This window comes from Penaeus japonicus, unplaced genomic scaffold (assembly GCF_977035675.1).
Source record: "Penaeus japonicus unplaced genomic scaffold, GWHDUDI00000001_assembly GWHDUDI00000004, whole genome shotgun sequence".
Lineage (NCBI taxonomy): Eukaryota > Metazoa > Arthropoda > Malacostraca > Decapoda > Penaeidae > Penaeus > Penaeus japonicus.
In genome coordinates, this window is record NW_028234406.1 from 17819140 (window position 1) to 17836639 (window position 17500).

A 17500-nucleotide genomic window follows, 5' to 3' on the forward strand; every position below is an offset into this window, starting at 1 on the left:
CGAAAAATTGTTGTAAAATCAAATGGGTGGCTAAGAAATAAAATAAAGAAAAAAAATACTAATGCAATACTACTTCTAATTTGTCGATTACCCATGATATCACGTCATGTCACAAGGTACATGTACATACTCATATGTACATGTATGATTATTCATATTGTTCTTCTTTTCGTTTAAGTGCAGCCTGGCATTGTACTGGGAAAAGTCTCACCCGTGGAAGTTGTGTGCACTTGTTACCTTCACAGCAGGAGTAGCATTTGGTAAATAATCAGTAAATGGGTTAAATAAAGAAAAAATATACCACTACCACTATCTTTCACCTACAGGGATTGACCTTATCTTGGCCATCACTGCATGGGCATACTGCATGTAGGGTCACTTTTGTGTACTTGCTATAGGGCAGAAAATACGGTATGCATGATTTTCACCACATACTGGCTGTATTATTCCAAACACATAAAATGGTAAAAAAATAAAACATTGTAATAAATTAGAGATATAAATTTGCATTGTATGCACTGAAATCGTGATTATGATTGCATAAAACTCAAATTAGTTGGCACCTCTGCTACAAATTCTCATTACTTAACCGATGCCTGAATCCAGTTATTTTAGGCTAGTAAAAATGCAACTAACAGCTGTAGGCCAGAAACTTAGTGAAAAAGTTATGTCAACCCACTCATGACGGGGGCATTCCAGCATTGCATTTTACAATGCCGGGGCTCTGGAACACATAGGCCTAAATCAGTTAAATAAACAACGCCATATGACATCACCCTGCGAACGGGGTCTAGGCACGTATGTCTGGGGGCAGAACAAAGGGGTAAGGGCTCCCCCCCCTCCTAAGAGGAAGGAAGCACCGCCCAAAGCGAAACCAGCACCGGACGCCTCCAACACAAAAGAGTTCCCGGCGCTGGTGGATGTTCCAAGTCGGAAACAGACCCGGAAGGGGTCTGGGAACACCTCAAAGGCTACCCCAAGAGCGGAGAGTCCGACTTTGTTCACAGAGAAGGACTTGACGCTCCTGCTGAAGACAGTTGTCACAGCAGTTGCGACGGCATTGGGAAGGACCAGCGAGGAGACGGAGAAGGCAGTCGAGATAGCCATGACGGCAATGACTCAGACCGTCAATGCCCTGAAGGAAAAGGACATGAGGCCCAAGGCCACAACTCCCCCTCCAACTCAGGGCGAGACTCCTTCTCCCACCCCAACTCAGGGCGAGCCCTGTCTCCCCGACAAACCTGCGGCCAAGACCACACTGGCAGAGCCTGCGCCCAAACCCCAAAGGGTGAGGAAGCCAAGGCCACCCAAAAAGAAGGCCAAGGCGACCAGGAATACTCCACCTCCCAGGAGACCCAGCCCTTCCAACTCGACCTGTCCTGACGACAGTGACGAGTCAAGTGAGGAAATCACACTCAGTGTGGAACTCACCAAGGAGTTGTCAGACTCCGAAATGTCTGACGTTACCCACACGGGGGCGTCGGACACAGAGACCGAATACCTTGACGTCAATGACTTAGTGAACGCAGACAAGCACTATGGCCACTAACTTAAGCATACTGCAGTGGAACATCAACAGCTTCTCCCCTAGGGCCGCCCTTCTCCACGCGATCGTGCGATCTCGGAACATTGATGTTGTCATGCTCCAAGAGACGCTAACAGGGGAATCTGTACGCTTCTCGGGATATCATCCCTTTGTGCTACCGAGTACGCAAGGTACCAGAGGCCTGATTACCCTTGTGAAGTCGACTATCCCCTGCTCCCTGATTGCCGATCCTGGGCAGTGCGGAGAAGGTGTCGAATCCCTTGCTGTTGAGATCCATTTGGCCGGGGGTCCTCTCAAGCTGTACAATGTATACAGTAGGCCAAACTGTAGGGGCTTAGATATCAGTGAAGCCTGTGCTGCTGCAGCACATGAGCTAATTCTTATAGGGGGGGACTTTAATGCCCACCACCCTATACTGGCTCCCACTCAGAGACGTGATATGGCAGGCTGCCATATAGCCGAGGTGCTAGAGTCATGCCCAGAGATTGCTCTTCTCAATAGCCAGGAGCCTACGCATGTTGGCGGGGGGGTCCTTGACCTCACCTTTGTCACTGCGGCTCTGGTCGAGAGAATTAGTTGGTCTGTGGACAACACTGCCACGAGCGATCATTATGGGATAGTCACCACCATCTTGGATGCTGGCCCGGCACCCATGCCCCAGCACAATCCTCGATGGAAGGTGGAAAGAGCCAACTGGAAAGCCTTCCAGGAGGCTCTGGCCGTGTGCCTCAGAACCAGTGACTCCTCACTTAATGATAATGTGGACATACTTGAGGCCAGACTAGTAAATGTCATAGACGAGGCAGCCTCAGAAACCATCCCCAAAACTCGTCAGTGGTCCAGGTGTTTCAAGGACGCCTGGTACTACAATGATGAGATTAAGGAGGTTAACCACAGAATCAATATGTGCAGAAGACACTTTCGCAGACAGAGAACTCCCGAGAACCACACTCTTCTAAGAGAGGCTCTCAGGGATGCTCAGGAAACTGCTAAGAGGTTAAAGCAGGAAAAGTAGCTGGAGTGGTGTGAGTCCTTTGGCCACCAAACCTCCCTATCAGAATTGTGGAACCGTATCAGACGGGCCACGAATCGCTCAGCCCCCAAAAAGACCCACCATGACCCGCGGTCGGAGGCGGAGAGACTGGCACTCGAGTTCTCTGCTAGAACAAGTAGCGTCGGACTACCAGCAGAGCTGAGGGCATGCCAAGAACAACTGCTCCCAGGCAGGCATGCCCTCATCAGAGAAAAGGCGGTCGAGCCTGATGATACAGAAGCCATGTTCTCTCTGAGGGAATTACGGCGAACATACAAGTCCAGTTCCCGGTCAGCCCCGGGTAGCGATGGGATCTCCCACCCCATCATTTCCCACCTAGGACATGAAGGTGAGCTTGCACTTTTGCATCTCATCAACAAGTCCTGGGAAACTTCCTCACTGCCACAGTGCTGGAAGAGGGCTGATATAATTCCCGTCCCCAAACCAAAGGAGCCAGGACGGTACCGCCCCATCTCCCTGCTTAGCTGTCTAGGAAAGACAGCAGAGAAAATGGTACTGAATCGGCTCCAATGGAAGCTGGGACCTCCACATGAACACCTACACGGGTTCACAAGGGGCAAGAGCACTACCCACAGCATTGCCACCTTACTGAGCACTGTCAGCAACAGCAGCGCTGTCATTGTCTTCCTTGACCTGGAGAAGGCTTTTGAACTGGCAAACCCGTTAGCCATTCAGGAGATCCTGATCCGCAAGGGAATCAAAGGCAGGCTGCTTGCCTGGATTGGCGATTACTTTCGGAACAGAACTGCCAGAGTGAAGTCCCAAGGTCACCTTTCCAGGCATTTGCCTCTAGAGAATGGCACCCCTCAAGGAGGGGTCCTTAGCCCGGCCCTGTTCAACATCCTCATGTTAAACATTCTCGACATTCCACTCCCAGCGGGGTGCACGATCATTTCATATGCAGATGATCTAGCAATTATCTCCACTGGGAGAAGAAATGTGAATCCAGTCAGAAAGGCCCAGCGTTGTCTGGACCTAATAACTGAGGAATGCTGCAGAGTCGGGCTTAAGATCTCAGCAGCCAAATCGAAGGCAATGGCGCTGAAACATGATGTCTGTGATCAAAGACTGCGAGTCCAAGGTCTAGAGCTTGAGTGGGTACACGTCTACCAATACTTGGGGGTATGGCTCGATAAGAACCTCACCTTCCGCTCCGAGATCAAACATCTCTTAGACCGGACCAAGGCAAGGCTCTCTGTCATGAGAGCTCTGTCTGGGCGGCGCTTAGGGGCTGGACACCGCGTACTAAGATCTTTTTACGTGCACGCTGTCCGTCCCATTGTGGACTACGCCTCCGTCGCCCTGATCACAGTAAAACCTGGACTCAGGAAAAGACTCGACATAATGCAAAACGAAGCCGCCAGGATTATTCTGGGTGCCCCTGGGTGGGCTAAGGTTACTAACCTCCTCCTGGAGGCCAAACTCTTTCCCCTGGACACCCGGATTGATCAGATGGCGGCCCAGTTCCTTGCAAATGTCCTACAGTCCCCACTGGACTCGCAGCTAAGACAGAGTGTGCAGCGTCGGCTTGCACAAAACCAAGAACTCTTTGCTAACAACACCTGGCTGTCTCAAACAACCAGAGTGCTGAAACGCTTTGAGCTCAAAGAGACACTACTGATCAAGGGCATGGACCATCCCCACCCTGACTATGTCTCAGCCCCGCCGTGGGCACGATCCTTGATAGAGTTCTCTGTCATGAGTCTATCAAGAAGAAAAACGCAGTACTCACCGCCTCTATTGAAGGCTGAGGCGGAGAGGAACATTACAGCAATCACGCCGCTGAACAGTAAAACCTACTTCACGGATGGTTCTGTAGACCCCACCACCCGCACTGCAGGCGCCGGTTTTGCAGCAAGGGGCATAGAGAAAGCTATGCGGGTATCAGACAATGCCTCCTCGCTCCAGGCAGAGGCAGTAGCAATTATGGGAGCCCTAGCCCATGCAGCCCAGACGGACGGGCATGTTGTTATACACACAGACTCTAGGGCCGCCATTGACAGCCTGCAACAAAGCACGCCCCTTGATAACGTTTACCTGGTAACCTCGATTCTCACCATTGCTCAGAGAATCCTGGATCAGGGAAGACGCATCATCATCAACTGGATCCCAAGCCATGTTGGTATTGAAGGGAATGACGTAGCTGACAGGTTAGCGGAGGAAGGCAGGAAGAAACCCTTGAGTGATCTTGTGGTGCATCCTAGCCGGGAACTGCTAAGGCGTAAAACGATGGTTGCAGGGCAGGTCGGTGCCCTGCAGCGACACAGAGAGGAAGCGAGAACCTCCCCCTCGGCCAGCTGGTACTCAAACGCCACAGGCTATGAGTCGCTGATACTCTCTCCCAGAATATCAAGGTGTGCTGAAGTCAGTCTGCACAGACTGAGAATAGGCTACCCTTGTGCGTGGCAAATCATCCCCACTATTGGGCAAGATGAGCGACGCTGTGAGTATTGTGGCGCGCCGGACGCCAAATTAGAGCACTACCTGATGGAATGCGAGCACACTCGCTTCCTCAGGCAGGGCCCAGAGACGACAGCCGCCGGGCGGGTTAGACGGCTATGCCTGTCATTAGCCCCCTGGCAACTGGAGCGCCTACAGGCAATCCGACCGCCACGGTAAAAGTTCAGTTATGATGATCAGATGAGTCAGCACTTATAGCCAATAGAGACCGGGCTACCCCTACCACACAACCCGGGCGAAGCGACGTCTTCGCAAAATCTCTCTGAACTGAGCTGAATTGAATCAGCGATGATGATCAGATAAGATTAGATAAGATGAGTCAGCACTCATAGCTGGCAGAGGCCGGGCCGCCTTGAGCATATAGCCCGGGCGAAGCGACGTCTTCGCATATCTGTCTGAACTGAACTGAACTGCGAACGGGCCTTGAATGCACGGTACCCGTGGTGTACCACCCGTCCAGAGAGGGTTAACCCATTCACGACGAGGGCATTCCAGCCTTGCATGTCACAATGCCGGGGCTCTCGAACGCATAGGCCTAAATCAGTTAAATAAGCGACGCCATATCGCGTCCCCAGCGAACAGGCCTAATATGCGCGGTAGTGTTGTACCACCCATCACGAGAGGGTTAATGGAGGAATATGAAATTATAAAATCCAGCCAGAAAGTACAGATTAAAAAGATTTTACTTGAGCAGGATCCTTTGCACTTTCTAAATGCTGTGACATATATTCTAGTGACTTTTTTGGACATGATTAAAGTATAACCACAGCTAGATTCCTTCACTTTGACAATCTACTATTGCACTTAGCTTTGATCAGTTTCTGTTACCTGACAAGAATTAATACACAGTAAGGTCTAAGGTCAAAAAAATATATTAAACACTAACGATGTAGATGGATCATTGATGGCCACAGAGTATGATGGTGGCGGCTCCCTCTGAAGCAGGTGCTGCTCAAGGCGAGACAGTGGGGCAAGCGGGGTGGAGCGCCGGCCACTCTGGTAGCTGTGTTGGCGCCCAAGGCCTACACGCAGAGCATACAGCCTACATGTGCAGCCCACAGCAATCACTAAGAGCAGGGAACATACCAGACCTCCCATAGCAGCAGCCACAATCACTGAATTCTGAAAAGAGGTCTTGTCTCAATTTTACTGGGAAGAAGGAATGAATTTGATAATAAGTATTTTGCTTTTATGTAAGACTCTACTGAAGCAATACAAAAATATTGTTAGTAATTGTCCAACTGAACAGCAAAATTTTTTGAAGAGCGGCCGAAATGGCTCTAGTATCCAGTGAGAATATCAATCCTTCTGCCAAATATATAAAGTATAACCACACCTAGTATTCATTACTCTTACCACAATTAGCAAAAAAGGCATTAATGTTAACAGATATTAATATGGAATCAGTGAACTTGTTCCAATTAGTATGGTAAATGACATAACATCTTTGTCCTAGAAATAATAATTTATCTGAATTATATCTCAACCTATTTAATTTTAACATGGCAAATACATTACTAAATCTGATCTGTGGCAATTCTGCCATGTTTTGCCTTTTTTCACTTCTCTATGATCATTTATATTATTTTGATAGAGAAAAGTGAAAATTCTGGGAAACATTTGTCACAGTTTTGGAACATCCTTTTCATATCTTTCAATATTTCAATATTGTAAATAATTAATCTGGATCCTGGCCTGATGAGAATGGTATAAAATGTTCACATAATGAACTAAATTCATGAGCTTTGGAGTTTTATTTACATATAAAACAGAAGAAATAGTCTCCAATATCTATGTCTATGCCACTATCCTTTGGATAATGCCATCTGCCCTGACAACATAGTAGTAACTCAGAGTTTCCCTTGGTCTATACCAATTAGTGCCCTTTGAGACAGATCAGCCATAACTGGCCTGCCACCTTAAGCCTAAGTACTGGCTTGGATGGGTTGTTGGTAGAATAAGATTTTTGATGTTGGATTCATTACAGATCCTGAGGTTCTTTTATTGAGTACCTCTTAGTGGTCAAGGGGTTAAAATGCAATTCTGAGAATAAAATTATGTTGTGATAAAACACAATATTCCATTTACTTTCAGGCAGCATGGACCTATAATGTATAATCTGATTATATATATCATTTCCCTTTATATACCCTGTACTTATGCCAACATACTGGCAAACTGATCTTCAGTACTTGTAAAGAACCCTGTACCTTAAAAAAGAAAAGTAAATAACTGATCAAGCAATTGATTTTCATGAACAATAGCAATAATTAAAAGCAAAATCTAAACAGTAACAAACACATACTCTGTGGCAATCCTCTTCATCACTGGCATCACCACAATCATCAAACTGGTCACACCTCCAAGCTTCACGAATGCAGTGCCGGTTTGCACACAAAAAGGCACCATGCTGTAAATAGGTAAACTAGGCAATTAGGAAGAATGTCTTGCATAAATATTTGTATTTGTATTTCCTACTCCTATCTTCCCAAAGTAAATTACATATATTTTTTTAAACTTCCAATTACCAAATAAATTATCATATATGTATATTGTTCAATCTCTTATATAGGTAAAAGAGACTGACATTAGGGAAGATACATAAACATAGCATTATAAAGATACATATACATATATGCCAGAAAACTCTCTTTTTGTACATTTTTCTTTAAAAAATAAATATAATTTTATGATTCTATCTAACATGTTAAAAACATATAATGATACTATACTATCAAAAATTATAAGAGTTTCACCTGTGGATGACATAGCTGTGGAGTGCAAGAAGCTTCATCTGAGCCATCACCACACTGTGAAGCCCCATCACACCTCTGAGCGGGTGTGTAACAGCCACCACCTCCACCACAAGTTATCATTTGCATACACTGACCTGGAAATATAGAATGTTTTATCTGTAAATATTGAGCATTATAAATTATTCTTTTAGTCTAATAATTTTCATATAAAGAAAAAACAAAGCATTCAGAGTGCATAAACCTCCACCATTACATGATAATTCCCATGTCCTGATGGTGAAATCTAGCCAAAAATGTTTAAAAAAAATTAATATCCTACTCCCAATTTTTTGTATGAATCTCCATGATCATCATGAAACCTTAGATTTCATCTTGAATCCAAACACTGATTCAGAGAAATACCAAAACCTAATAAATTCATCCCTGGTGCATTGGCAACCCACCATTTCAAAATAATCTGTGAAGAACTCTTAGTATAGCCATGCTGACAAACTTATAAATGCTGACAAAAACAGAACCTCTTTCACTGAAGTAATAAAATCACTCTAAAAACATGCTACTGAGACATAGACAGATCAATTCTTTAATGCTTACCACAGTCTAATTCATCCTCTCCTCCTGGGCAGTGCAAGACTCCATCGCAACGCTGAGTTTTATGGTCATAACAAAACTCAGAATTGGGTGAACACTGTGTCTGATTGAAGAGGCAACCTGTGGGAAAAAATAATTGCTTGAATAAGTACTTCTCTAGAAAGTTGATATCAAGCTGCATTTAACACTAGAACATTTTTTAAAAATCATGATATTAAAGCAACAACAATCCAACTATACTGAAGAAACTAACAAACAAAAAAAACTAGAACAATTAAATAAAAGAAAACTTACTGCAATAGATTTCATCAGCTTTGTTACGACAATCTGCTATTCCATTACAGCGCCTAGAGGCCTTGTAGCAGTCTGACCCTTCCCCACACCACCACTCATCTGCATCGCAACCTGTAAAAAAGAATGAGGTGCATTTCTCATTATAATGAGTAAAAAATCCTTAGAAAATATAATGTAAACTAACAGCATTGGGAAGTGACCCAAGCGTACTAGCTACTCCAGTACAATTAACATAAAGGTTGCCCAATAGAGACAAAAATTAAAGAATGATGATTTTTCCCCTTATGTCTTATATACCAAATAAGCAACTTACTGCTTTCCTATAAAAAAAAAATAAAAAACAGTGTTTGGATGGCTATATCTTGAAAGCTAGCAACATCAGAGCTGTAAAACTACACATGTATATGAGAGTAGCCTGAAATGTCAAGCCATATAGAGGACCCATCTAAATTCTGGCCCACCCTTGCTATGGCATTTACAGATGTTATCTGTCATTATTGGCTAAAATAATAAAACAGGATTTTAAAAGTTCCAATGTTAAAAAGTACTTGTCAAGACCAAATTTCCACCAATCCCATTCATTGAACCTTCTGAGATTGGCCATTTCTTAATATTTTCTGCTGGGGTTGGGCATCTTAAGATCTATTTTCTATGCTTTTATAGACTTATAGTATGATATATGAGTCAATGTGTAATATATAAGTAAAGTGATACTAATTATCATTTGGTATGACGTGTTAGTTACACCACTGAAGGAATAACTAGCTAATATTTAAGAAAAAAAAAATGCAGTGCGAAAGTGATCTGACCCCATCAAAAACAACCATAATGTTCTTCCAATATACTTCTTTATCTTTGTTACTTATTATCTTATCTATCATTTACTTTCACTTTTTCTTCTTGAATCATGTTCAGTCTTTCCTTACTACTTTCTTCTCCCTGTATATCTTTGCTTCCCCTAAAACTACAACATCCACACTTACCAAAGCAACCAAGCTCATCTTCCCCCTTGGGACAGTGCCACCAGCCATCACAATGCTGCTCGTCACTCAAACCAGGACAACCAGCTGAAACAAAGACTGGTATAACAACCTTAACCCATTCGCGCCGGTTGACGTGCTGACACGTGGTCGAAAAAAGCCCCGGACCCGGGTGACGTCCTGGCACGTGCTACATTTTCGGCCCGCGCGCCGGGAGGCCAGTAGCGACGTGCTGAAACGTCCGCATTAGAATGATAGATTATTCTTAGTACAATTCGATTTTCATACTTGATTTGTCTTAGCTACTTTAGTTTATCCTTCTAAATAGTAGAAAATGGGATATAACGTAATATGAATGACGTCTCAGGTACATACGTAATCTTGATTACGGCATGGTGATTTCTGTTTCTGATTTGTTGAATATGATGATCTGAGTAGAAAGACTATCGTAAAATCAATTGTAATTGGCCGAGGAATAAAAAAAAAAAAAAAAAAAAAAAAAATTATATAACATCTTTTTGTTGCCCCACTAAAAGAAAATGACACTTGAAAAAACATTGCTGTTACTTGCATTCACTTGTATGCACATGTATGGTTGTTCATATTCTCTTTCTTTTCGTTTAGGAAGAAAAAAAAAAATGAAAAAAAAAACTATGTTTGTTACCTCACTAGAAGAATGCTTCCACTTCCCATTGGTATTACAACATAGGAGTAAAGAATATGGAAAAAGTTCAATAGAATAACACTAAAAAAACAGTGCTATAACATCTTTTTCGACTGATATACATCCTCTGAACATAGCACTACTTTCTATACATGATTACACTTTAGACGCAATCACGCAAACCATAAGGATAGGGTGGGTGAAAAACGCTCTGCGAGCGTCAGAGCGACCGCGCGCAGCGGGAAAACACCCCGGCACGAACGGTTGCGCGCTTGAAATCTTCCCGGCGTTATCGGGAGTAGGCGAAATTCCGCCCCGGCGTGAATGGGTTAACACAAAATTTCCAAAGAAAACTAATTTTCTGGCAGAATCATTTCTGATAACTGACTGCAATGACAATGACTCCTATAACAACATTGCGGATCTATATGTACACCCAGCAGACCAAGAAAATCTAACAAACTGGTCCATGGCTGATGGCTAATCACCCCTTAAATTTTCATCTTACTCCATCATTAATGTTTTCCAAAAAACACAAGATCACCAACAATATATTAAATCTATAGGCATTGAATAACAAAATCAGCTGCGATTAAAGTAAAAAGCACTTCATATAATTCCCTGTAATCACTAGTTGTAATAGACTTTGAAAAATACCAACCATAAATGTTCTATTAATTACAAGTATGTACATCAAGATGGATAACAGTAGCCACACCTTTACAATTTTCCTCATCTGACGAATCAGGGCACTCAGCCTGGCCATTGCACTTCCAAGCATTGGGCAAGCAGATCTTGGGATCAGAGCATTGGAATTCATCTTCTTGACAGACAGTGTTATTACCTATAGGATAAAAGTATTTAAATTATCATACTGCATATTAGTCAGATCATAATTTTTATCTTTATTTCTTATGATCAAGATAATCCTGCACCAATTACAAGTAAAATATCACTAAATAAATCTCATAACCTAAATTTTCACAAAACATTAATGTCAATAAAAAAAAAAAAAAAGGCACATCATGAACTCACTTATGAAAAACTGCAGTGTGAAACCCAGGTGATCCCTCCGCACTTTGGTGTCTGAGTAGAATTTCACAACAACTTTTGGAGACCTGGTTATAATAGGCCATGGAGTTGAGTTCCCACACACATGACCTGTTGACGTAAACTCAGAAGGATTGAATGGAGTGCGCGATTGGCTAAGGCGATGAGGCGAGGTTGTGTTACTCCCAGAAGTGTCATTACTCCGCTTCCTGTTTCGGAGACTCAGCTGGCGGTTAATAAGACGCCTTCTGCCAATCCTTCCCATGTCCTTAAAGAGGTGGCCCTTGAGTAATTTGTGACTCTGGATAATTCTCTTGAGACTGTCCTCCGCCGACTCTCTGCTCTTCCTCCTGTTGTTTGTGACTTTGCTGAGAATGTCTCTCCTCTTTCTTATTCCATGTTTCTCTGTCTTCAGCATTAACCACTGATGAGAGCAGCAGTCTTGTGACTTTTTACCACACTTGGTGTCTTGGTCCAAATCAAACATGCTAAAACTGTAGAAATCAGATTTAATATTGTAAGCCAATCCAAAGATATAGTATAAATCTACAGGACAAGAAGTAGAAATAACAGCTGCTACTTTAACCAAAGGAATGTAAGTGATTAACTGTAATAAAAAGTCCACATATCCATAAAAGTTTAAAAATGAATAAAACCTTATTTTTAAGTGATCAAGGTAGGCCTCAAAGATCAAGTAATCGAAGTAGGCCTTAAAGATCAAACAATACCATAAGCCTACCTTAATATAATATAATCTTGATAAGGGTTGTGAAGAATCCATGAGCAGGAGACACGAGCAGGTGGGGCTCGGGGAGGCAAGGGTGACGTGATGGTACCTGTGGTTGTGTTGAAGTGGGCTTGACCTCCTTTGCAGGCAACCTTGTTCACCAGGACACCATGGATGTTTGCCCTCACCACCAATGCGTCTAACAACACTGATGACGATGATAAAAATATGATCATATTGTGACACAGCTAATGACAATGGGAAGTTCTTCAGACTGAATAATGTCAAGTAATGGTAAGTCAAATGAAGTGACCATATAATGATGAATATCATTATAATGCATTTTATATATCCATATTGCAAAACTCAAACACAGTACTGTGTGAAATATATGAAATAAAACAAAACTTCTGAAAAGAAAACTTATCACCTTTTCTGAATGTGAACCAATGTGGACAAGGTTCCTATCCATGCATCTTAAAGATGAATCATACTATTGATCTTGCAATTCATTAAATTTCACATAAAGTATGAAAGTAAATTGTGCTCTAAACAAAGTCATAAAAAAATAATATGAATTCCACAATGCAGATCAATCAATGAAATCTGAACTTTACAACTGTAGCACAACAAAACACACAACACCCTAGTAGCCACCTTGGGAGTAACTGAAGCAAAGCTCAGTATCCCTCAAAAACAAAAAACTAACCTGTGGTGAGGAAAATCCACATGTGACATCCCCTCATCCTGACAACCTGCTCAGAATGCTGATGGTCACAAGGGTAAGAAGGGGGTCCTCGGATTAGTCAGCAATGACATTATTCACAGCTGCAAAGGAAACAAAAGGAAGTATTTAACTTGTTCTTGCTAAATTCCTTAACTACATGCAGAAAATCTTTGAATATGTTTAACCTGTATATACATAAAAGTAGTCAATGCTTTAGCATGTATGTTGTGCTAAAAACAGAAATTTTCAGAGAGGAATTTCCAAAACAATTTTTGAGATTTAAGGATTCATTCTACATAAATTCAAACCACCTAGCAGGCCATATGATGAACTCTCCAAAATTTGGCATATCAGACAATCAATTTTCCTACACTCTGGACATGTAATTATAGTTTCCTATTACACCTGCTATATTCTTTATGTACTAATCTGATCCACCATTATAATGGACAAAGAATCTGTTAGTATAGTAACTTTATTCCATTGTCTTCTAAAATGTAGGGATTGCTAACACTTAAGCAAAACCAGCTCAATAGCTAATTTCATAAAGACTGTAAACCAAAATATAAAATGTGATATCTCTGAAAGGTCTATCTGAAATAAGCTCTGTGTATGATTAACATCTGTATTACTGTGCTACAATTTATTTCATTTAACAACTATCTAATTGTTGAATAACTTGCTTTTGTAAATATACTGTCAACTTCTGTGTTAAAGTGGTTAACTACCACACACTTATCACTACTGCCTCTAAACCTGTTGGTACTCCTGCTAAATAACATGGAGCTTACAGGCCTTCCAAGCAATTTACCATCAAATAAGGAACCAGGTCAAACTGTATCTTGTCAGAATGTACATAGTGGAGGTTTGTTGTCATTTTCTATAGCACCAAGGGTGCAGCGGGCATAGTATGCCACTGTGCCACTATCATATTGAACCTATAGCATAGATCACAGCAAGTTTCAAGTGGATCTGGATAAAACAAAGCTACTTTGGATGAGTCAGAAATATCTTAACCCACTCACGACGGGGGCATTCCAGCCTTGCATGTCACAATGCCGGAGCTTTCGAACACTTAGGCCTAAATCAATTAAATGGCTGGCACAATATTGTGCCGCCCGGCCACTGGGCTTTTGAATGAGCGGTACAGTAGTGTACCACCCGTCCAGAGAGGGTTAATATTGGTAAAATATCTCAGCAACAGTATTATTGACAACTTCACACCATAATCAACCACACCAGTTTAAAGTAATATGCCTCTCTGTTTGGGTAATATTGTGGTTCCATAATTCATAAGTCTAGGCAAGTGATTGAATTACTTAACCCATTTGTGCCGGATGACTTGCTGACAAGTTTCACGGTTTTTGCGTCAGACACCAGCAACGAGATATTTGGTCAAGGCCAGTGCTCGGGATGAGCGAGCGGACAGCCCGGGCCCGAGGCGTTAGGCCTATGCATTCAAAATCCCCAGCACTGTGACCATTCAGAGCCGGAATCGCCCTGGCGTGAATGGGTTAAAACTACATGACAACAGTATACAAGTTGACCTAACATCTATCATTAACAGTAGATATGATGCAAGTTCTCATTAGACCTATATAAAACCATCCTAATACCTAAATAATATCATCACATACTCTTGGGTTAGTGTGTGGGCCATAACCATTTTAATTTTCAGTCACATGCCAATTCTCTCTGTGCATCATACTCACTGAGTTACAAAATTGCTTAGAAATTATATATTTTGAGCAATTATCATAAAATCATGTCTCATGATAAAATATAAATTTAGGTTGCATTTTAACTCATTGGTCATGGTATTAAATAAATATTTGTGTAGTAGGATGGTTGCTTTACATATCTGGCACGGTGCCATCCGCGTCTATGACCGACTCTGCCTTTGGAGCAAATCATGCCATCCGCTGGTTAAATAGGTTAAAGCTGAATTGTTTCTCTATAGTGTTGTATCCTTGAAAAGGCTTATTAACCCACACAGGACGGGTGGTACAGCATGTGTACCGCGCATTCAAAAGCCCAGTTGCCGGGCGGCACAGTATTGTGCCAGCCATTCAATTGATTTAGGCCTAATAATTCGAACGCCCCAGCATTTGGACATTCAAGGCTAGAATTCCCCCGTCGGGGATGGGTTAATTAAAAGAAAAGCCTAAAAGAATGAGTTTAAGGTAGCAGGTAACTATGTAGAGATCATGTCAGATAAAGCCATATTCTAGGGCATTTTCTCCATGTTGTGGCTATGTCATCTCCATTCTGTGTCAATATCATGCACATGTCTCAAAAGTGATATTCTAGAACATAAAAGCGAGGCAAGTCTGTGTCAGTTGCTTCAGGTTTACCAACTGTTCTAGGTTTACCAACTGTTCTAGAGTTATCATATTTCAGACAAATAACAGTTTAAATGACAAATTTGTAAGAGAAATTAAAGTCACAGGAAACATTAATAAAAGGTAGTTCACTTTTGTTAATGAATCATTTGTTGTGCTTGATCCTTGTTAACCCATTGCGTATGGGTATCATGACATACATGTCGGCACCGATTAGGCCTAAAAGACTGGAGTCAATGCGTACATGACGCGACATCGGGATCTGTTCTTAGTTGAAGCATGCACACAGTCATGAAGTATTATGGCTGTAACAGTGCTAGCACCAAAGCTACAGGGTTCCAAAGTCAGCCTAAACCCATATTTTATGATTGATTTATGGAAAATATTGTTTGGGCTAGTGTGCACTACCCATAGGGTGGAGAACACCCTTCCTACTTCCCTCTAATCTTTAGCCAGTGCCGCTAGTGTCTTAGACCACCCACCCTGTCGACCAGTTAGGTTGTTAGGTGCCCTGTCCGCAATGGGTTAAAGAATTGGCAACCATTTCACAAATGTGTGGTTGATAATTTAGTCTATGCTACATCAAAACAAACGGGATGAGAGGAATCATGTATTTGTGTATAGATATTCCTTATTTTGTGTGTATATATACTGTACATACATGTGTATTTTTAATGTATCATATGTATAGATTTAATTATACATCTTTCATAAAATCATATACCTTAACTTTATGCTCCTGACTACTGTTACCATTCATTTAATTTCATTCTCCTTTGAATGGTCCGTCAAAATGTAAACAAACTCAAAATCAGCAGAGAATCCATGTTTTCCTAAAATGATTTGTAATCCAAGTTAAAATATAGCAAAGATGAATCTAATAATCCAATTTGAGGTAATTTTCAAATGCGTACGAAATACCACAAAAGTATTGGTAAACAACCTCTACACATAATATGAAATTAATGCCCGTGCACCACAAGCTGGACCCCATGTCACAGAGTCCACGATTTTTAAAGCACTTCGTGCTACCTTTCCTACTTGGCAATTTCGCTTACAAAATCTTAACCCAATGACTACCTAACTTTGCATTTTTGAATTAATCCCTAACAAGGGCTTTTGCCCCCCTGGTCCCAGTTTATAGGGCACTTCTGCAACATACCTTGCAAATGATATCCGAATAACCAACATCTCCCCCTGAAATTTAAAATGGCTGTGTTTACTATTTACGATAGAACAGTGGACTGGAAACCCACATCATCTCTAATATACCTGCATGTCTTATATGTTCATCATCAACAATGGCGCAATTATTCCCATTGTTTAATTCAATCATATAATTATAAGAGCCTCTATTGAGTGGATCGTGTAAAAAAAATCATCGGTCCTAATCACATCCTATATACATATCTATAAAACAGATGCACAACTCTTACAATGATTACAAAAGGGCTATTTTTTACCCACATGAATGTATGTATAAGAGGCATATATCAGATGTAAACTGGAGAGGAATGCTGGTGTGATGAGCAATCCTCAAATTCATAACATATACACGACAAACACACAATAATGCTGAACAATAAAAGAGCACAATGTCTTATTATTTCCAGCTAACAACATTTTATCCCCTTCCTGATAAATTCTCAACGAATTAGGTACGCAGCAATTCAAAAGGAAATAATGTCCACACTCAAGTGATACTTTCCCCATCGTCGAAAAAATAGACCAAAGTGACATCCATTTTACGAGAGAAAGCATGACCAACAAATGGGTTGATATGCAATTTAGTCACAATAGCTAACGTCATAAAAGTCCATCTTAAACAAACATTCATCAATCTTTGACCATCGATCGCGTAAACAAAGAGCAATTTACCAAGATAATAACACCAAGAATGTAAACTTCGTGACGTACATTTTTTCCCTGTAAAGCAATCTCTAATTCACATAACTTTAACCCAATGCCATATATCAGATATACGAACAATCTCTTACATGGCTTACTCACTGTCTCACTGTTATATGGAAGAACAAAGAACTAAAAATGATAAAGAAGGAAAAGTCCTTAATGACGAAACTCCCATCAGCTGCGTAATGTAAACAATGGGAGACAGCGGGTACAATGGTTCTTTTTTCGCTATTCTATATCATGTATTTTTTTTCCTTTTAGTATTTTCTGAGGGATATGGTATATCTTTTAATTATAATTTTCTATATTTTCTGGCATTAACTTGTTTGCGCTGTCCGCATGCAATCTATTTAGTTTTCTTTCCTTGGATGAAGACATGGTGAAGGTTGTGTGGTGAA

At 41.5% G+C, this 17500-nt stretch overlaps 1 protein-coding gene across 2 annotated transcripts in view; it reads right to left on the bottom strand.

The window, feature by feature from the left end:
- Positions 1–17317, bottom strand: part of LOC122243041 (uncharacterized) — a 24142-nt gene extending 6825 nt beyond the window's left edge. The window contains exons 1-11 of one of the 2 annotated variants that reach the window (XM_043000504.2): positions 17202–17317; positions 12832–12950; positions 12135–12330; positions 11381–11889; positions 11064–11189; positions 9685–9768; positions 8702–8812; positions 8411–8527; positions 7817–7950; positions 7366–7470; positions 5947–6182 (exon numbers count right to left, since the gene is read on the bottom strand). In XM_043000504.2, the coding sequence (XP_042856438.2) occupies positions 5947–6182; positions 7366–7470; positions 7817–7950; positions 8411–8527; positions 8702–8812; positions 9685–9768; positions 11064–11189; positions 11381–11889; positions 12135–12330; positions 12832–12868 (1655 nt within the window). In that variant the 5' untranslated portion in view covers positions 12869–12950; positions 17202–17317. Of the gene's footprint in view, positions 1–5946; positions 6183–7365; positions 7471–7816; positions 7951–8410; positions 8528–8701; positions 8813–9684; positions 9769–11063; positions 11190–11380; positions 11890–12134; positions 12331–12831; positions 12951–17197 lie in introns of both variants that reach the window. The other variant, XM_086536137.1, reaches the window with a different exon arrangement.
- Positions 17318–17500: the final 183 nt, after the last annotated feature.